At 35.7% G+C, this 22,025-nt stretch overlaps 1 protein-coding gene across 4 annotated transcripts in view; it reads right to left on the bottom strand.

The window, feature by feature from the left end:
* The window catches only part of Rtn4 (reticulon 4), a 66,846-nt gene that overhangs the window by 41,352 nt on the left and 3,469 nt on the right, over positions 1-22,025 (bottom strand). For 2 of the 4 annotated variants that reach the window (XM_074049727.1, XM_020185868.2), the window contains exons 2-3: positions 5,615-5,671; positions 2,374-4,743 (exon numbers count right to left, since the gene is read on the bottom strand). The exons of 1 other annotated variant lie outside the window; for it this stretch is intronic. In XM_074049727.1, coding sequence (XP_073905828.1) covers positions 2,374-4,743; positions 5,615-5,671 — 2,427 coding nt within the window. The remainder of the gene's footprint in view (positions 1-2,373; positions 4,744-5,614; positions 5,672-22,025) is intronic. One more of the 4 variants, XM_074049728.1, reaches the window with a different exon arrangement.

Raw genomic sequence — 22,025 nt, forward strand, 5'->3', positions numbered from 1 at the left:
CAAAGGTGGAATGGCTCAACTAGTAAAAGTGCCTGCCTCGAAAGCATGACATCAAGTTCAAACCCCAGTGCCGCAAAAAAAAAAAAAAAAAAGGGTGACTTAAAGAGTCATGAAAATGATTTTTCAGAGAAAAGGCATAAATGTTTCCTAAAAAGAGATGCCCATGCAGTACTTACACTTTCTTCAGCTATTCCTACTAAGCCTTTAAAGGCACTGTCTCTATTTTTCCCTTAATTCTGAACTACTGACTATAGAACCCTAGGTTTAGCAAAACCAATCCAAGAATCAGCTGATTCCCGAAGGCTTCCATCTGCCATTCCAAACTTAAAGCTGGGGGCACAGTTTTTGGAGTAGGAGACAACCTCACAGGTGTTTCAACATTGCTTACACAACCTGCTTCTCTTGGGACTTCCCACACTATCATCTCTGTGTTGCTCTGGGTTTCTCAGACATGTCTTTCTGCTGTTCCCTCCCAAAACTTTTACTTTTACTGTGCTGCTTGAAACCTCGCTCTACTATGAACCAGCTCTCCTAATGCTCAGCTTCTTTACTAAGCACTCCTGCCATCATCTCACGTTGAGGATACTGCTTTCCCTGTGGCACTTTCTCCATGGAGGCTGCCTATTCTACATTCCTGGGGACAGAGAGTGTCCATACCCTCTGCTCACCAATGCTGCTTTTAGACTATTCACATGCCTTGACTAATCGGCTATGCCACTCACTACCCTTCTGTGCTACTCTTATCTATTATCTATCAGTTTCCTTACTACCCTTTAGCAAAGATTCTTGTCCCCATTTCTTAATCTTTTCCATCAGAAGTCCTGCCATTATTCTGGATGATGATGCCACTTCAATGCCACGTGAAATGCAATTCAACCTCTCGGCCTCCAAATTTACTTGTCCTCACTTCTAACAACCTTCACCCAACTCTACTATAGGCCTTACCACTTAAAATCAACCTAAACTTCTACTGTTCTGAAACTCTAAATTCAACAGACAGCATGCCCACCCATGCACATTTGCAATCTTATTTTGACCACAACATTCTGGCAGTCACATTTTTAATCCTATCATTTTTGGTTCTTAGACCTAATTTGGAACTAGAGTTCACTGAACACATTCTACTCTCCTCTTAGCAACTCCCTCACTTCCTCAAGTGCCACAGACCACCACTTCAAACTACCTCTTCCTATTACCCTCTAGTGCCCACTTAACAAAACACAACCACCTTAAATAAAGACAACCATCCACTTTTGCTGGGCATGGCGGTGCACACCCATAATCTTAGCCACTAAGGAGGCAGAGATCAGGAAGATCTCAGTTTGAGGCCAGCCTGGGCAAAAAGAAAGACCTCCATCTTGACAAACAATTCCAGCCACACAGAACTAGGATCATGGTTTGAGGCTGGCCCCAGGCAAAGCCTTGGCAAAAACACAAGACCCTACCTGAAAAATAACTAAAGCAAAAAAAAAAGAAAGTGATAAGAGTACTTGCCTAGCATGTTTAAAACTCCAGTACTGACACAACACACACACACAAATATCTGCTTTCTTTGAACCCAACCCAGGCCATTTGGCACAAAGAAAAGTCAGGGGTCAGCTCAGTAGTAAAGCACTTGCCAAGCATGTGCAAGTCTCTGGGTTCGACCCCCCCAGTACTCAAAAACTTTTAGAAAGTTATCCTATCACATAGACCATCCTTCATCCTTGACTGAACTCTTAACACACTGCCTTTATTTCCCTAGTCAGAATTCCTACTAAAATACCTCAACATGCACTTTTCTAAAACATGTCTACATTCAATACGCCTTATCTTATACCTCTCATTAGAAAAATAATGTACTATACTGAAATATTTTTAAATGCTACAGAATGTTTATTCTTTACAAATTAACTATGAAGTCATTTCTAAGATAAAAATAAACACATCTGAAAACATTGTTTTAATATCTCTTTTGCTTTTCATGTTATATTGGGAAACACTGAATTAAAAAAAAAAAGACATTGAAGCCAACTGTAATAAAAAATTTTTTTCTAGTTCCATGATGCAATATCAAAGTGACAAATGAGGGCTAGTGGCCCAACAGATAGAACACCTGCTTAAGCAAGTGCAAGGCCCTGACTTTAAACCCTGGTACCACCAAAAAGAAAAACAGTCACTAAAAGTAACTTAAATATTAAGAGCAAGGGTGAGTGGTGAGTGCAAGAGGGGTGGAAAAAACACTGAAAACTCTTAACTGAGATAGTGGGAAAAAATTCTAATTAATATGACATAGTAGACACTATAAACATAACATAGGACACAAAATGTAGTGGGTGTTTCACGATAAGTCAAAAAGCAGCATGACTGCACAACAGTGCATAAATTGATTACCTGAAGTTTTACTCAGCTCTGCTGAAAATATAGCAGATGGTGATCTGTCCTCTTTTTCTGAAGGTAGTTTTTTCTCAGCTTCTTTCTTAAGAACTTTGGGTTTAACTATGCTGCCTATCTCTGTTTGAGTTGCCAAAGCAGACACATCTGGAGGCAGCAAGGGTGCCTTTGATATTTCGGACCCATCTTTGGAGAATTCATCTGAAACATGGATTTTATCTTCATCTTTAGGGTGTATGTTCTTGAAAGAAAGGTCACGGGACAATTCTGAACAAGGCATTGACCCAGCTCCATCCTGGACATAAGCAACTTCACTCTTGGGAGATACTTCTAGGTCAGTGTATTCCCTGGCTAATTTAGGGGAAGAATCAGTTTTAGAACTGACAAAGGTAGGGAATTCATCTATAATCTCAATTGGAGATGAATCTGAAAATGTTTCACTTTCTCTTATTTTTGCTTCCTTAGAAATAAGTAAGTCATCATTTGAATAAACTGCAGTATTGAGCTCCTCCATCTGCAAAGGAATTTTCTCCTTTTTGGTCAATGTTGAAACTTCACCAGGTGATAGGACATCTTTTGTGGTATATAAATGGGGCTGAAAAGACTCCAAATATGGCTTCCCTCCTTCAGGAAGTAAAGCACTGAGTTTTTCCTTATTTTTGTGTTCTATTACTGATTCTGATGACACTTCAATGAGATTTTCTTTCATGAGCATCACAGCTTCCTCTTGTGTTTGTGGGACTTCAGGAATCGAATCATCACTAAATAAGTCAACTGGTTCAGAATCAGGTGAGGAATCCTCAACTAACTCAGAATGATCAGACATTGGCTTTTCAACATTTGCTATTTCTGAATAATTAGAGAAACCTGGACTTGGTTCAGTAGAGGGCTTTGTTTCTTTAATTAAGTCACATGCAATAGATATATAAGGGGCATCTGCTTCCTGAACAGCTGCATTAATAGTTTCAGACTGTTTAATTTCTTCCTTTATTCCTGAAACTTTTTTTACATTCATGGCCTCTTCATATGGTGGGGGATTTTCAGATTCAAGCTTCATACTGTCATAATTAACTGAAGGAGGAGCTTCTAATGGTGAACTGGGCTGCACTACAGAAGCAGCAGCACTAGGAAGCAGAGAACTTAATGGTGCTTCCATAACAATGTCAGGCAAAACTGGTGAAGGAGTTGCTTCAGATTCTTCAAATGATGGGCAAAGCTGTGCTACAGGGTGGAGTGACTCCTGCACAGTTTCTGATGTTTGGACCAAGTCCATTTTTGTTTCATAAACAATTTTTGTGCCTGTAGCTTCATTCAATTCACTTTCACATGCTTCCTGTACTAAATCTGGGGTTAGACCTTCAGGCATATTTGCTACTACTGCCTCGGTCACCTTTGACAAATTATCTGTTGTGACATAATCTGTCTCATAATCCTGTGTGGCTACAAGGAAAGGATTTGATGTTTTGATGCTGGTCTTCTTCTCTGTTACAATTAGGGCCTTCTTTTCTTCTATTTTTTTTTCATCAGTCTTATTTTCTGAAGTATGATCTTCTAACAAAGGAAAAATGTTGGTTGCAACACTCTCAGTTGTTGCTGGGTTGAAAGGAGCACATGTAATATATGCTCTTGAACCATCTTTTACAGCTTCTGGTGTACTTGGAAAGGAAGCATCATCAGTACTGCTTTCACTATCTTTTTCAGGATTTGTTTGTACAAGGCTCTCTGCAAAACATTTCTTATCCACTTTACTTTCCGATTTGCTTTCTATATTACCTCTAGCAGCCAACACATCACCATCTCCCTTATAAGTATCTTTCACTTCCTTTACTCGCTCAAATGGTTTGAAGTCTGCATATTCTTCCCTCATTGGGGCTTCTACTGCAACTCCCATTTCATTAAAACTATCCTTTGTTTTTATTGGAGATACAACTTTGTCTTCTTTAACCAGTTTAGTAAGGGCTATAGGTGATTCTTGTTGATTATGAAGGACGGTGTTACTAACTAAGTTTTCTTCATCTTTACTCTTCATAATTATTTCTTCCCTAGGTTTTTCTACTAGTTTGGCAGATTCTGCTTTTGATCCCATTTCTGAGTATTCTAATTCTGAAAATTCTGTGAAATCTCTATCTACAAATGGATTTTTTGCATTTGAGAACTCTTTAGAAGCTTCATTTAAAGTTTCTTGAACTGTTCCTTCTGTGGGTGATACCACTGGTAAACTGCCAAGGTATTCATGTTCTTTAAGAGAAGCAGCTGAGAGAGGAGACAGAGAAGGAAGAGAAGCAGCAGTTTCAAGTAGGACAGATGGGAAATCCTCTTGACCAGCTGAAACAGTGTTACCTGGCTGCTCCTTCAAGTCCATAGTTATTTCTGTGGCCATGGACAGAAAGGAAAGTTAGAGAATGCCAGTGTTCTCAGAGTTAATGCAAGTTTTATGACAGACTCATAAAATAGTGTTAGTAAAGACTATCAACTAAAATGAAATGTTAATAGCATTTAATTAATAAATAAGCAGACTTGGATTATTACTGAAAATATGAAACTACTGTCAATGAAACATGTGCATGGCTATTGCACAGCATGGTGACTATTGTGAATAATGTACTATATTTCAATATAGCCAAGAAAGAATATTAAATATTCTCAGAAATGAGAAGTATCTGAGGTAATAGATATGCTAATTAGCCTGATTTGATCATTCCACAATGAATACATGTACTGAAACATCAGATTGTACCTTATAAATATATACAATTATTATTTGTCAATTAAAAAAACTAAAAAATTGTGTGTGGCTTCAGAGGCAATTTCATGCTATGCAAAGACAAAAAATGTGAGAAAGATCTCATGTGTTACTAACTCATAAAAGCTACTTTAAACTAGTTTTAGAAGATTTGAGAAGAGAGTTTGGTTGACAGCATAGGAAAAGAGCTGGATAATTAAATGCCAGAGACTGGTATTTGTTTATATAGCATTTGGTGCTAGGAAGGTAAACTGTATTTAAGGAAGTAAATTGTTGACATGTAAATCAAGGGTCCAGGAATCCCTTACATTAGTAATTAAGTCCTGCTCATTTTTCCCTTGGACATAGCATAAAATGCAAATTTCAACTTTTTCAATTGAGAAATACCCTTGGAATCATGCTAATTTTCAGTAAATCCAAACTACTCCGTATGCAGTTAAACATAACTAGAGTTAAAGTTAGAATACACAGAAGATAAAGGCTGGCAGAAGAACTTGCCTGCGGAGGAGTGTATCACAGGCTCAGATGCAGCAGGAAGAGCAAAAAGGGTCTCATCTGAAAAACAAATAGAATATAACCTCAGCAGAAATAAAGACAGGTTGGAAGAAGACTAAAGATAAGAGGAGCAAGCAAGGGTTCAGTTTTTAATGAGTTGTTAACAACAACAACAAAAAAAAGCTTTATCTTTACAGAAAAGGCCAAGATAGAAAGGTAGAAATAGTAGGACCATTAATTCAGTTAAATCATCCATCACATATATTAAAGTTTACCAAATGCTATTCATAGAACCTATCATTTTTCAAGAAGCAATCTAACATGTTTATATAGAAGAAACTTCAGGAACCAAAGCATCTTTAAGATAGTGTTCTCACTTAACACAATGCAGCCAAAGCTTTTACTTACATTTGTAGTCTTGTCCTAGTCAAGCCAAAAGTTAAAAAGATGAATATGAATAGACTTGTTTAGTCTCCTGTTACTGGCACATGTTCAATTTAAACTCTCAGAGAATTATGTATTTTTCTCTTAAATTCTAGGCTGCCTATCTTGAAAGAAAAAATTGCAAGTCATTGTACATTGTTCTCTGAAGACATTATCCATATGCCAGAGTAACACACACACACAAAAATACTTATCAATACTTCTAATCTGTTTTAATATTAATATTGACTGAGAACTACTTGTTATTCTAAGCACTTTAATTCATTGTAAGTGAATTCACCAAAGAATTCATTTTACTCCTGTAACCGTATGGTCATAATGGATATGTTGATATCCCCCTGACCCCTTAACAGATTTAAAAAGAAAAAACTTAGTGAAAGACAAGTAACTCACTTAGGTAAATACAACTAGTGAGAGACTCCAGTAATTCAACTCTAAAGCCTTTCTTTCCTTTTTTTTTTTTTCCCCTCAATACTGGAGCTTAGACTTGGAGCCTACACCTTGAGCCACTCGGATCTTGCAAACTATTTGCCTGAGCTGGCTTTGAACCACGATCCTCCTGATGTCTGCCTCCTGAGTAGCTAGGATTACAGGTGTGAGCCACCATGACACCTGGCTCTAAAGCCTTTCTTAATTGAAATATAGAGCATATTTCAATGTTCTATTTCTGTTCAAAGACAGAATGTTCTTATGTTGAGTCCCTAACCTGTATGCGATGCTGTATGGAGATAGGACATTTAGAAGGTGATTAGGGCTAGATGAGGTCATGAGGGCAGGACCCTGGTCTGATGGAATTAGTGCCCTTATAAGAGGAGACACCACAAAAGTTTGCAGTCTGTCTCCTCAAGCACATTAAGATCATGACAGCACAAAAGCAAACTAACAAATCACCAACAAGTCAAAAGAGGCCTCAGAATAAAACCTACCTTACCAGCACCTTGATTGTATTAGAATTGTGAGAAATTTGTTGTTTAAGCCACCTAGTTATGATATTTTAACATGGCAGTCCAAGTAGACAAAGCTTTATATATTAGTATATTAATTTTGTACACTGTCATTTTGTACCTGCAGGTAAAAGATCTTCCATTTGATACTAGAAAAAGGCCTCTAGTATAACTGAAATAGCCTGAGGGATGTCAGGAAGGTAATCCTTTAGCATACTCAATAAATTTGGACACTTCTATTTAGAAGGACAAGCTAGACAAGGCTGAACCAAAATAGATAAAAATAAAGCAGATGTAGCTACCATGAATATGGACTTGTTTTCCAAGTCCCCTTGATGAATGTCCAATAATTGTTGATAAATCTATACAGAGCACAATGTCGTATTTAAAGTATTCTTTAGACAAAGTGGTGAGAAGAAATTAATGTATTTAAAAGGGTCTCCTCAAGCGAGGAATGGGGGGCTGCATACTTGCAATCCCACCTACCCAGGAGGCCTAGGTGGGAGGATCAATTGAGCTCACAAGTTCAAGAACAACCTCAGAACATAGCAAGACTCCCCATCTCAAAAAACAAGTAAAAGGCCAGGCACCAGTGGCTCACATCTGTAATCCTAGCTATTTGAGAGGCTGAGATCAGGAGGATGGCGATTGGAAGCCAGTCTAGGCAAACAGTTTGCAAAATATTTGCTAACTCCAAAATAACCAGAGCAAAACGGACTGCAGGTGTGGCTCAAGAGGTAGAGTGCCTGCTTTGCAAACACAAAGCCCTGAGTTCAAACCCTAGACCCACCAAAAAACAAAACAAAACAAAACAAACAAACAAAAACACCCCACAAGTAAAAGTGTCTCTAATAATCTAAAACAATAGGTAGGATGGGGACACTCCCCCCAAACCAGTGAAGCAATGGTGTCTTAGGAAATGTTATAAAATGTATATGCCTATATACAAATTTCAAAAAGATAACTTGCTATGTGATCTTAGTTAAGCCGCACAATTTCTCAATTGTAAAGCAAGGGAACTTCTTTCTGCTAAAACAATGATATATGCTTATATAAAGCTGAAATTTACTTTTGTCACTGAAGTGTTCTGAGATACCTTGATGTTTAAAAAGAAAATTTTTGTTAAAATAAGATTAGGTTTCATCTTGTAGGGTACACTTTATGAATTTTCCATCCCTTGTACAAGTTCTACATGTACTAATCCTAAAAAAATGAGTATGTGAAACTGAAACAGTTTGATGGGAGGAACTCTCCACAGGGCCTGTTTTCCAAAGAAAAGTACTGTTTACAGAAACAAAACTTCCTAGGTGTGTTGTAAAACCCTTACTCAACAAGGCTTGTGTGTGGAAATCTAGTACCCAAGTCACATTCTGCTTTAAGAAGTAACAAATACAGATGAGTTAACAGTGAGGGGGAAAAAAACCCTAAGATTTAGGAGTCAAAAGCAGAACCAAAGCATTCATTTAGATGTCACAACAAATAAAAGATAAGTAAAAGATAGCCAGTTCTTATTTTAGAAAGTTTTTAAGTTGACATTTCAAAATATTCATTAAATTTCAAATAGAAAACAAAGTCTTCATTGTGTAAGTGGGTTAATCACAAAATAAAATTCTTAGAAAAAAATCCCAAAGAGGTCACTATTTGTGCCTTCAAGAACAGAGCTGTCAATCTCCTACTAAAGCAATCACACATCATGGAATGGAACTGCCTGGGTTCAAACTACACATCTACCACAATAAACTGTGTAACCCCAAATAAGCTATACTTAACTTTTCTGGGCCTATTTCTTTGTAAAGTAAGCATATTAGTATCTATCTCAAAATTCGAGGGCTGGAGGGAAAAGGAAAAGCAAATAGCAACTTGCCCTGAGTCACAGAGCTAAGCAGGAGGGCAGGATTCAAACTAATGTAACTCCCAAGTCCTTGTGTTTTAGCTTCTGAGAGATATGTTTGTGTTTACAAGTAAAGTTGTACAAATTCTTCTTGCTTATTGGCTCCCTCAAATTCTTCCTCCTAAAACAAGATAAAACTGTCATTCATCAAACTCTAATTATCCAAAATACTGGACTAATTAATTGCTTATATTTCACAATGTAATGACGTCAATGGGGGCCAGACACTGCGCAGGCCAGGCCCATTTGTTTTGGCTGTTCATCCAGTCATCAAACCACTCTATATAAAGTAGGTACTACTGGTACTCCATTTCACAGTTGAGGAAACAAGAGGCATAAGAAGGCTTAGTAACTTCCTCAGTCACAAACTGAAAGTAATGGATTGGAGAGCAAGAGTTTGTAAGCCTATGCCATTTTCTTTAATCACTCTGTAGTACCTCCTCTCCTGGATTTTATTTATGTACGTTTAGAAGTTTTAAATAGTCAATAAATAAAATTAAGGATGCCAAACAAAAACTCCATTCAACAATACTTATGCATCATAAACTGCCAGATTCTAAGCCTAAAAGTATCTAAAATTTCCAGGCCCATGGCTCACACATGTAATCCTAGCTACTTGGGAGGCTGAGATTGGGAGGATTGTGGTTCAAGGATAGCTAGGCAAGTATTTCAAGAGATTCCACTCCAAAGTAACCAGAGCAAAATGGGTTGGAAGTGTGGCTCAAGTGGTAGAGTGCCTGTTTTACAAGCACAAAGTTCTTAGTTCAAACCTCAGTCCCACCAAAAAAAACCCTAAAATTATTTATTTTGAAAAAAATTTACTGATTTTAGATTACTCTTCCTTTTTCTGTAAAGATCCTGACTTTCACAAACAAATGATTTTATAATCAGGGGTATTATATAAGTAAAAAGCATAACACTCTAAATTACTGAGATATGTTATGTACATACCATTACATTATTAAGAAAAGGGCAAATAACTACCTGCTTTGGAACTACTCATAATGCCAAATTCTAACTACTGAAGAAAATGAAAAATTTAATCATTGACTGGACATGGTGGCATATACCTATAATCCTAGCACTCACAAGGCTAAGGCAGGAGGATTACAAATTCTAAGGTAGCCTAGGTTATACACAGATACCCTGTCTGGGAGAAAACAAAATTCTAATCATCACTCTCACCTGTGCTACTTTACACAAACAGCATACATATGCATGTATGCTATATATTTTATGTATATATAAAGACAATTATATCCACACTAACTAAAACCATTGTGGCGTATTTAAAAAATAAGTTTTCACTAAACAATAGGTAAAAAGGAAGCCAGAACATTACTGTTATACTACTGCCATCAAATAAATATTCCTGAAAGGGAAATACTTATATTTTCTTGCTTAAACACATTTAACCCAATAATTCTTCATACATCATTTGTGCTGGCCAAAACTAATTCTTCTTAACTATACCCATGATTCCCCTTTCTGCGTATCTAAACTCATTAAACCACAAATGAGTAACTTATTCAAAAGTCACATAGCCAGTTAATGAAAAACTAGAAAATTATAATTTAACTGTCACTACAATAAGATATATACTTGTTTCCCAATAATACCCAGTAAAATGTACAGAATCACTAATGACAGTATGAAATGACAGTATGAAAGAGGAGCAGTCACAAAACAACAGTTTCCATATGATCCTCACATTGGTCCTAACACTAGACTGCCTTTCCTTAACGAAGCCTGAACCTATGACATTCAGATGGCTTCAGCCCAACATATTTTGAATCCTAATTACTACCATTACACAAGGATCAGTTTCAAAATTAAAGTTCACTGAAGTGAGTTAACATTTTAAGTATATCATTTTTAAAAAACAGAAATACCAGTTTTTCATGTGTTATTACAATTTATTACTGATAAATTTAGAAATATGTATGCTACAATCTCACCGATGTCCACAATTCGAATAATTATTTTCTTTCACATATTCATTTCAAAAATTTATCAGCCAAAAATGTAATTGATCAGTGAAAAATTACATCTAATTTAAGAAAGAATGCATTTTAGAACAATTTAAGAACCATTTTTAAATTGCATTAAGAACTTAATGAGAATAACTATATCAGACTAACTCAACATAAAGGACTATAAATATGGACAAAAATATATGAAGCAACTGCCTTGACACACTGGACAACGAGCAGTCCCTGGAGTGTGAGTCCTAAGATCCAGAACCTAAAGGCACTTTCGGGTTCACAGCCTAGAGAAGAGCCCAAAAATACTACACTCTTGCTGAGCTGAGGTAGCTTCAGGGTTCTCTGGAATTTTCAGGGCAGGATAACATACAAAAGAAAACTTCACAAAAAAGAAGCTCCAGAGATTTAGGTAGGAGTTCCCTTTAAACCTTCAGCACAAGCACAACACAAGACTTAGCAAGGTGTAGTCCCAGAAGCTGTGGTAGATTTGCCAGTTAAGTGAATTATTTCAGAGGTCAGATAGGGCTGGAAGACCTGACCTAAACTTTTGACCAGCCAGAGTGGAAAGATCTCACTGAACACCCAAACACACAACTGGGACCCCAGAATAGGCTCACTTTGAAAGCAAGTCTACTACCCTGATTTAAACATCACATGATGTATACAGAGAATCAGAACATCATGTGTAAGCCCACTGATAATCTAATTTTTATGTTTTTATGTACCAGTTAAAAATAAATTTGATTTAAAATAAAAAAGACTACTCTTAATGGCAAAGCAAGAGACACTCTAGACCAAGTTTCAGCAGAGGATGGCTGCTCATGGGTCAAAGGGATACTTAAACACAGCCACTTCACTCACACGTGTATTTAGAGTGACTCATGTAGTTGTTAAGAGAGACTGTTAGGTCCCACAAGCCTAAAATGTTTGCTGTAAGAAATATTTAAGAAAAACCTCTGCACTAGACCCACTCTAACTGTAAAATAAAACTTGAAAGAATGAGGATGGCTTACTAGCAAATTAACCATGTGCCAGGACAAAATTAACACCATTGTATTCATGATATGTACTCAAAATTTTTTTCTTAAATCACTGGCTATGTAAAGCATGAAAATATGACAATAAGAAAAACAATGTATAGAAATAAATGTTGAATTAGCAAACATTAAAATGGAAATTAAAATAGCCATTAAAATATTACTAAGTATGGGACTGGAGGTGTGGCTCAAGTGGTAGAGCATGTGCTTTGCGAAACCCTAAGTTCAAACCCCAGTCCCACATCCCCCATATATATATGTTACTAAGTATGTACAGAAAAAGATGGACATAATGAGTGTAATAGAGAATCTTGTAGAGAGTTATAGGCTAAAAAAAAAAAATGGAAATGCTCCAAGTAAAAATGACTTTAACTGAAAGAAAAAAATCAAGTAAATAGGACAATACAGAAGAAAACATTTATTGATTTAAAAAAAAAAAGTTAAAGAAAGGATCAACAGAAACTACCCAAATTGAAGCACAGCATTAAAGATGAACACAGCCTCTGTGACTTGAGATATAATCAAGCAGTTAAACTAGCTGTAACTGCAGTACCCACCCCGCAAAAAAAGCAACGGTGACTAAAGCAGGAAAAAAACTTACAAAGATAAGATACCTAAAATTTGACAAAATTTGGTTATTTGAAAATAACCACAGATGCAAAAGGCTCAATGAACTCCAGACAGGAGAAATACAATACCACAAAGGGGCATACTGCTGAAAAACAATAAATAACTTAAAAAACAGGGACAGGAAAAAAGGCAGGGAAACCATACCTAATCACTCCATGGAAACAATGTAAGCCTAAAAGTAACGAAACATTTCTAGAGTGATTAAAAAAAAAATCAGTGATATAAAATTATACAGGAGATTGTCATTATTCACTGATTCTTTATTTGCAAATTTACCTACTTACTAAATTTGTAACCTCAAAATCAATACTTACACCACTTCAGAACATGCAGAGCAGGCAAACCTTTGAGCCACCCAAAGTGCACATACCTAAATGAGGTAGAAGAAGGCAACCCTACTGCCTTCTTGCTTCAGCTCTAACACTGTAAGTGTCCCTTTCTCTATTTTATGCCATTTTTCTTATCTGGGAGTTTGACTACCCTGCTTTAAATGCCCCCTAAGCCACAGAGCTATCTAGTGTTCTTGACTGCAACAAGACTATGAACCTTATAGAGAAGTAGGTTAGATAAGCATCCTTCAGGCATGAATTACACTGCTGCTGGCTGTTGAGGTCAATGTTAACAGATCAACATAGATAAAATAAGGCGTCTTTTTAAATAGAAACATACATAAAACAAGTTTATGTAATGACTGGTAATGAAAATATAACCAAAGGTTCACAGGAACCAAACCCTGTATTCCCCTGATTCAGTATTTGCTAATTCAGTGCTTGCAGTGACTGTATGTAGACAGCATAACTGCAGCAAGAATAATGAACTGTATTCATCAAAAATCAAAGATTAATGAAGATATTTTCAGATGAAAGAATTTATCACCGAGAGAGACTTGCACTAAAAAAACCCATTAAAATGAAGTTGTTCAGACTGAAGGAAAATAATAGCAGATGGAAACCTTGCTCTTCAGGAAGGAATGAAGAATGGAATAAGCGGTAAATTTATAAGTAGATATAAAACTTCTCATCTTTTAATTTCTTTAAGGAACAGTGACTTTTGAAGCACAAATTACTACAATATATAAAATTATAATACATGTATAAGAAAATGCATGCCAAAAAAAGGAGTATATAAAAATGTAATGTTATGAAACATGTAAAGTGGTATAGTATTAATTCTTAGTAGGCTATTACAAAATCCCTCTAAAAAATAAAAAGGTACAGTTAACATGGAGGAGGTAAATCTGACCATTAAAAAAATACTCCAAATTAATTAATCCAAAAGAAGTCAGAAAAGGAGAAAATAAAAGAACAAAAAGTGGACGAGTCAAAGAAAAGTCAAAGCTTAAACATATTTTATATTAGTAATTACAATGAATGTAAACAGCCCTAATTAAAAGGCTTTTATACTGAATGAAAATATGCTATGCCTCAAGATACAGGTTTGAGACATACAGACAGATTAAAAGCAAAAGAATTTAACAGGCTCATTCAAGCACTTATGGTATAAAATGTGGAGATGCAGTAATGGCAAGGAAAGTAAATTTTAAGAAATATTACCAGAGATAAAGGGGGGTACTTAATAATGATAAAGAAATCAACAGACATAACACTAAGTAGATGGAACAACCAGTGTATGTGAAGTATTTATAGCAAAAAATAAATGGGGAGATATAGACAAACCACAAATTTTAGTTAAAAAATTTAACATTCAATTCTCACTTACTAGAAAAGGACACACACACAATCAATTATTAGGATATACATAGTAAGCCTGCTTTATTTACAGATTAGACATAGTTTTGATTAAGCACAGTCAAAAAAAATTTTTTTTAATCCCATAAGAAATTTCCCACCATGCATGTATTACCCAGCTCAGTGGATGCAGAGAAGCTCTTAGTCAGCCATACTATCATTAGCTGTGTCTAAATCATTGTGTGATTTGAATGATTCCCTGCCCTTAGTTTTATAAAAATCTGCCTCCCCAAAAGTAAATAATGCTCAAAAAGAAAGGTGAAAATGAATGTGCGTAATTTGTGATTAAGTGAAAATTTTAGACTTGTTCAAAGATTGTGTCTTTTAGCAGAAGTTAGGCAGCATTAGAGGGAAAACGAATCAAGTATCCACAGCACAGTACTGAATGAACTCTATGCGGTTTTTCCTTAATGGTGGTCTCTATGGAACCATAGACCCACAGATACCAAGAGTACAACAGATGATTTGAAACATACTACTATTAAGGAACTAAACCTAACTGACTTTTATTAAACACTACAGCTAGTAACAGAATACACTTCTTCTCAAGTACACAAGGAACGTTCACCAAGATAAACCATTGCCTATGCTATAAAACAAACCTTGGTAAGATTTAAATCATGCAGCTTATGTTCTTTAACTACCAATGAATTAAGCTGAAATTAGTAACACAAAAATATCTGGAAAATCCTCAAATGTCTAGAAATTAAACCATAGAATTCTAAATGACCCATGGGTCAAAAAAGATTTCATGAGGTAAACATTAGTCTGAATCAAGTGATAGTGAAAACTTGTGGGATGCAGCTTGCACATTTATACTTTTAAATGCTTTTAGAAAAAAAAAAAAAAACATAAAATCAAAGTTTAAAACTCCCACTTTAAGAGGAAAAGAGTAACTTAAACCCAAACAAGTAGGAGAAAATAAATAGTAAAAATAAGAACAAAACCTTAACTATGTAGAAAACAGACAAGAAAAATCAATGAAATCAAAAGATAAAGACAGAAGTATTGGAAATAAAAGAGGAACTTTTGCTGCATCCTTAATATTTACATGTGGGAATATTATTATGAACAAATTTGTGGCAGTATCAGATGAGTAGACAAATTCCTTGATATTCACTTATCAAGATGAAATGGACAAATTCCTTAACACTCACTCATCAGGAGGAAATAAGACAAATTCCCTGAAAGATACAAATTACCAAAACTAACTCAAGGAGAAACAGAAAATCTGAACAGCCCTATGTCACTTACGGCACACTTGTAAAATCTCCACAAAGAAAACTCCAAGCCCAGAAAGCTTCGCTAACACATTTTATCTTACACAAACTCTGTCAACATAGAAAGAAAAAGCAGACACTTCCCAAAAAATTTTAGACTTAAGCATTAATACCAAAAGTAATCAAGGATATTACAAGAAAGTAAGTTTACAAAACAGTATCACTCACAAACACACACGCAAAAAGGAGCTGAGAAAAGACTGCATACTTAGCATGTGCAAGGCTCTAAATTCAATCCTCAGCAACCAAATGTATGTATGTGTATATGTATAAAATGACGTGACAAAATTCAAAACCCACTATCATGAAAATTCACAGCAAACTGGGAATGGGAATAGAAGGAAACCATCTCAACCTAAGGGTCAAGAATCTAGGAAAAATATGCTGCTAACACAGTAATTGTGAAACACTAAATGCACTCAGAATAAAACAAGGAATCCACTATAGTTTTCTTACCATGTTTAATAGCATAAAGATCTGAGGAAAAGTAAAGCTATCTTAATTACAAACAGCAGAACTGTATAATTAGAAAATATATGTATATACCTTAATAAAGCTAACAGTAGATTTAGAAAGGAAGCAAGACAGATTCAAAGACACACTACAGAACTCAAATTGCATTTCCATATACTAGTAACAACAAACGGAAAATGAAAAAAATTTTAACTATCATTTATAATAGCAATAAAAATACATTCTTAGGCATAAACTTAAGAGATACAAAATTTATGGCTTGAAAGTTACAAAACAAAGAGAGATATTAAACACCTAAGCAAAAGAGATCTATTAATGTTGCCAGATGGGAATATTTAGTATTTCTGAGTGTCAGGACCAAAGATTCAGTTTCCCTAAGTTCAAATTTGCTCTCCTGTAATAAAACCCATTGCAAGTACAGATGTCACCTGGCCCTCTTGGTGTTGCTCTGTGGGAAATGCGTTTCAGGAAACCAGCACAAGAAAATGCTGATGTTACCATTATTGCTGTGAGTAATAAAGTCCTTCGTCTTTAACATAGGCATATTCTGCCAGCATCCATCAAACTGTGTGGTACACTAACTTGCTTCATACCATAAACAAAAATTAATTAAAATTGGATCACAGTCTCAAATATAACTAAAACTATGAAAACTCTAGAAGAAAACAACCTTGGAGCAAAGATATCTTAGCACACACTTACACTAACTGTGACAGAAAAAAATTGATAAATTAAGACTTCTTGAAAATTAAAAACCTAAACTCATCAAAAGAAACCAATAAAATTAACAGGCAAGCTACAAACTAGGAGAATATATTCACAATGCATGTAAGAAAGAATTGTATCCAAAATGTACATAGAACGCCTTCAAATAAGAGACATACAATTTAAGAATAAGCAAATTGCTGGTTGCACTGGCTTACTCCTAGCTACTTGGGAGGTGGAGATTGTCAGGAGCCTGATTTGAAGTTCCAGGCCAACCAGGGCAAAAAGTTCACTAGACCCCTTTCTCAGTCAATAAAAAGCAGGGTGTGGTGGTGTGCACCTGCCATTCCAACTATGCACACAGAATTGTGGTCCAGGCTGGCCCAGTATAAACATGAGATCCTACTCAGAAAATAACTTAAACAAAAAGGGTAGGGGCATGGCTCAAGTGATAGGCGTGCTGGCCTACCAGGCACAAGGCCCTGAGTTCAAACCCTAACAACACAAAATAAAAAAGACAAATTGCTTGAAATACACCAAATGTACACATAACAGGCATGTAAAAGTCCTCTAACTCATTAGTCATTAGGGAAATACAAATTAAAACCACAATGAGAAAATACTACATAAGCACTAAAATGGTCAAATTTTTACAAATTGGTAGTATCAAATGTGATGACAATGTAGAGCCATCAGAACTCTCGTATACTGTTGGTAGAATAGTTTTACCTACAACTCTTTTAGCAGACCATTAAAACATTTAAGACATTTTATTCTATCACTACTAAACTTAACTACAGCCCCTTGTAACAGGTTTCATTAACAAAAATTTTAGTGAGGGAGACAGTTGGTATGTTGGTAGATGATAGTATCCTACAGCCCTTTATCCTAATAGGAGATCTCTTTGTAGTGTAGATGACCTATAAAATACAACATAATGAAATACTTACCTTCTAAATTCTAATTTTTATAATTTACTTTATATAAAACAAAAGCATCTAACAAGCCAGGTGCTGGTGGCCAGCAGGGGCAAATAGTTCAAGAGACCCTATCTCGAAAACATACAATATAAAAAAGGGCTGGCAGACTGGCTAAAATGGTAGAGTGCCTGTCTAACAAGCATGAGACCCTGAGTTCAAATTCCAGTACCACCAAAAAAAAAAATCAGAATTTGTACAATTAATAACTTTCTATAGTAATGTTGATGAATTTAGATTGAAAAGTTCTAAAGACTAAGAAAGGATATACACGATAAGCTTAAGCACCTTTAATAACCTCCTTAAAAGAACAGAATAAAAAGTTAATTCCCTAATTTTCTGATATCAAAAATACTGATGGCATAAAAAAATGCTTTTTAATACTTTAGGTTAGCTCTTTGGAGGGCCATTAGAACCTGAGATAAATAAATTTAATAGTTTTACCTTCCAATGAGCAATGTTTACAAATCAACCTGTGAAGTTAGGGGAAAAACTCTGGAGGGAGACTAGGAACCCCAAGTAAGATTCTCTTTTCATACAGGTAGCTTACAGATAAGTAAATGTGTGATTGTTTTTATATAGTACAACCACAAGTGTTCTCTGGTTAAAAGCAGAAAACTCTTTACAAAGCAGGGCTCTTATTTTTCCCTTTATCTGCTACTTGTCCCTCTGATAAGTGTGACCTCTACACATTCTTTTTTGTCCCATACCGAGTGCTAAGCCTAGTTTTGTTTTGTTTTTTGAAGTGCTATTAAACATTCAATGGGCCACCAATAAGGAGACAACTTCCAAGTCTGGTAGCAATTCCATCAATGAGAATGGCCATTAAGGAAATAATGATTTGTGAAACCTAATGGTCTGTATCCAATAGACTCTTGTACTTTGGGCCCATTATTAAGTAAAAATGATTATGTAGTCTTCTATTATCCATGGAGGGTACATGCCAAGATCCCCAGTAGATGCATGAAACCACAGGTAGTTCTGAACTCTACTATCATGTATTTATGATAAACTTTCACCTTTTCATTTAAGGGAAGCATTTTGGGGTCATTATTAAATAAGGGTTACTTGAACAAAAGTACTAAGAAATCACTACAGTTCATCTGATAACAAAGAAGGCAACTTCATGACTAACAAGCAGGTAGCATATACAGCATGGATACAATGGACAAAGGGATAACTCATATCCCTGGCTGGAGAGGGATGGCACAAGATTCATTACTCATAACAGAATTAGTTTAAAACTTATGAACTGTTCATTCCTGGTATCTTCCATTTAATGGTTTCAATCACTGAAACCATTAAAAGAGAAACCAGGAATAAGAAGGGAATATTGTAAGGTAGTCCCTCCAGAGGAATTAGGGTAGTTCTCACAAGAGGACTGTTATAAAAGAGCAACAATGGCTTCTCCCCACACTCTGATTTCTCCCCATCTAATGACTTCTCTCACATGTGCTCCCACCACTGTGATGTCATCCACCATGATTTTCACCAGAGCCAAGCCAATGCCAGTACCATGCCTTGAAACCACAAGAACTATAAGCTAAATAAATCTTTTTATAAAGAATCCAGTCTCAGGTATTCTGTTATAGAAACACAAAATGGACTAATACAATCAGTATTCATCTATATCTTATTCATCAAATAACTGAGTGCCTGCCATATCTAAAGCACTATGCTCAGCAATGGAGATTCGTCATATAGTCCTTATCTTTAAGGAGTACACAGTATGTTGCAGGAAAGAAATGAGTAAAGACATCATTATCATGTATACAGTGTAATACATACTGTGATAGAGTAATAACAGAATATTATGGAAACAGAAAAACTAGCTGCTTATGTGAAGTTATTTATGTGAAATTATCAACTCTTCTTTTGGGATTAAAAAGGATGATGATGGCATTAGTATAAGAGAACCTCAGCATCAGTAAAGAGCTGGATCTCATCATTTTTCATGCCTGTACCCTAACTAGCTAGCCACAAGTCACATTCAGCCTTTTAAACAATACTGATCAACTACAGTTCAGCCATTACATTTCTGCCATCCAAGGTCCTCCACCAGGAAACTTCCAAACTCTTATTTAGAAAAAGGAACAAAAAGTCTGTAAGAATGTACTGTAAGTATAGTGTCTCTGCAACATTTACTTCCGTTTAATCAGAAGTTCCAGAGAAGAACCAAGAAATATCATCCAGGGACCAGGAGTGTAACTCCATGGTTAAAAAGTTTCATGTGTGAGGCCCTGGGTTAAATCACTAGTGGGAGGAAAGAAGGGAAGAAGGCAGGAAATAAAGGAAAAGAAAAATCTGTTCAGCTGGTAGGTACTTTCATCCTGGACTAGCAAAGTACCTTCAAAATGTACATTTAGCAGGGCACCATGGTTTCATGCCTGTAATCCTAGCTACTTGTGAGGCTGAGATCAGAAGGATCATGGTTTAAGGCCAAACCAAGCAAAAAAGTTTCCTAGACTCTATCTCAAAAAAAAAAAAAGGCTGAATGTAGTAGTACACACCTGTCATCCCAGACTACTGACAGCCACATAAAACAGGAGGACTGCAGTTCAGGACAGCCTGGGCAAAACGCGAGACCCTATTTTCAAAAAACAACAGAAAGGGTTGGAGTCATGGCTCAAGTGGTATAGCACCTGCCTAGCAAGTGCAAAGCCCCAAGTTCAAATTTCAGTATCATCATCAAAAAAAAAAGTATATTTAGCTGGGTGTGGTGGTAAATGCCTGCAGGAGGATCGAGTTTGAGGTTGGCCTGGGCTACAGAGCACATTCAAGGCCAGCCTGAACTACATAAAAAACAAGACCCTTGTTCAAAAAACCAAGGGCTGGGGGTGTAACTCAGTGGTAGAGCACTTGGTTAGTATGTGTAAGGCTCTGGGTTCTATCCCTAGAACTGAAAACAAAACAAAAAAAGTACCATTTTGGCAGGGGGCCTTGAATAAATTGTATTTCAAATGAATTGCTTTTAGGTATGTTATGAAACTACACATAAAACAGAGTGCCTACTAAAATGGATAATATGCTCTTTTTTAGAAAAGTTTTAGATACATATAGCATAGCAAATCTTTTATGTTTAAATGGCACAGCACTAAAATATCATGGTTTATAAACACAATTCCACTTATCAAAGGTTCACCTATGTTCATTACCACAACCTTAAAACAGTAGTTTTCAAATTACTATAAAAGACCATAAATTTGAGACTGAGCTTCCTAGGAACCAATGTGAAACATAATTCACCTTACGTAAGAAGCATACCGGTTGTTCTCAATTTTTTTAACTAGTCAGAAAATTAGCAATGGCATAATAAGTTATTCAGAATCTCTACATTCATCACTTCTATTCTTTATCATCCTTTTCTAAATAAAAATAAGGAGTATGTGGGGAATTGACAGGGCCTGGCCACCTTTTCTGTAGAGGTATCTACTTCCTGGACTGTAATCACTGTTTACTTGGACTTTATATTTAGAACTGATAATTAAGATTTAACTGTATAGATAGATGATAGATAATCACTCAAAATCTTTTAAATTTCCAGGGGCTATGTCACATTAAATAATCATGTAACAAATGGCTCTGTGATATACAATGTACTTTATTAGTCATATTAGCTATATTCTACACATATGAGTAATACTTAATCCTATATACATTTCCATGGTAATTAATAATTTTGAACAATCTCTAATATTGATTTAATAATCACTAATATTCTTTTCTTGTATTTACATCCATAGCCTCCAAGTCCTATCAAGTCTTCTTTCATGAGGCTTCTTTATAACTATAAAGGTTGAGACTCACAGTCAATTAAACATAAAAAGTATGTTTAGTCTCTTATATTCCTCCCATCTGTTCCATTTTCACGGAATAAACTAGCAATGAATTAAGTTCAGGACCTACTCACCTCTCTCAGTACTGCAAAAGTTTTCTAAATAGTTCACCTTTTTTTCAACCTATTCTGAATATAGTGTTTTCATGATGCCTTGCCTCAACGCAATAATCTTCAGTGACTTCCCAATGTCTCAGGCAGGAATTTAGAAGAGGAATCAAAAACAATGAAATAACTTTATATTTTAGAAACTAAAACTTAAAACATTTTTTGTTTCACAGTATGTTACCAAAACTAAGAGCACTGTGGATGGCATAGTATGAATAAAAGCAGGATGATATAGTTGAAATTCCTTAATTTGGCCTTCAATATCCTTCAGAATCCAGATTTACCACATATCTTCGGTCTTAACACTGATTCAGAACATGTACAGAGACCAGCTCAAAATCATCTTTACTGATGAT

Source organism: Castor canadensis, chromosome 12 (genome assembly GCF_047511655.1).
Source record: "Castor canadensis chromosome 12, mCasCan1.hap1v2, whole genome shotgun sequence".
Taxonomy (NCBI): domain Eukaryota; kingdom Metazoa; phylum Chordata; class Mammalia; order Rodentia; family Castoridae; genus Castor; species Castor canadensis.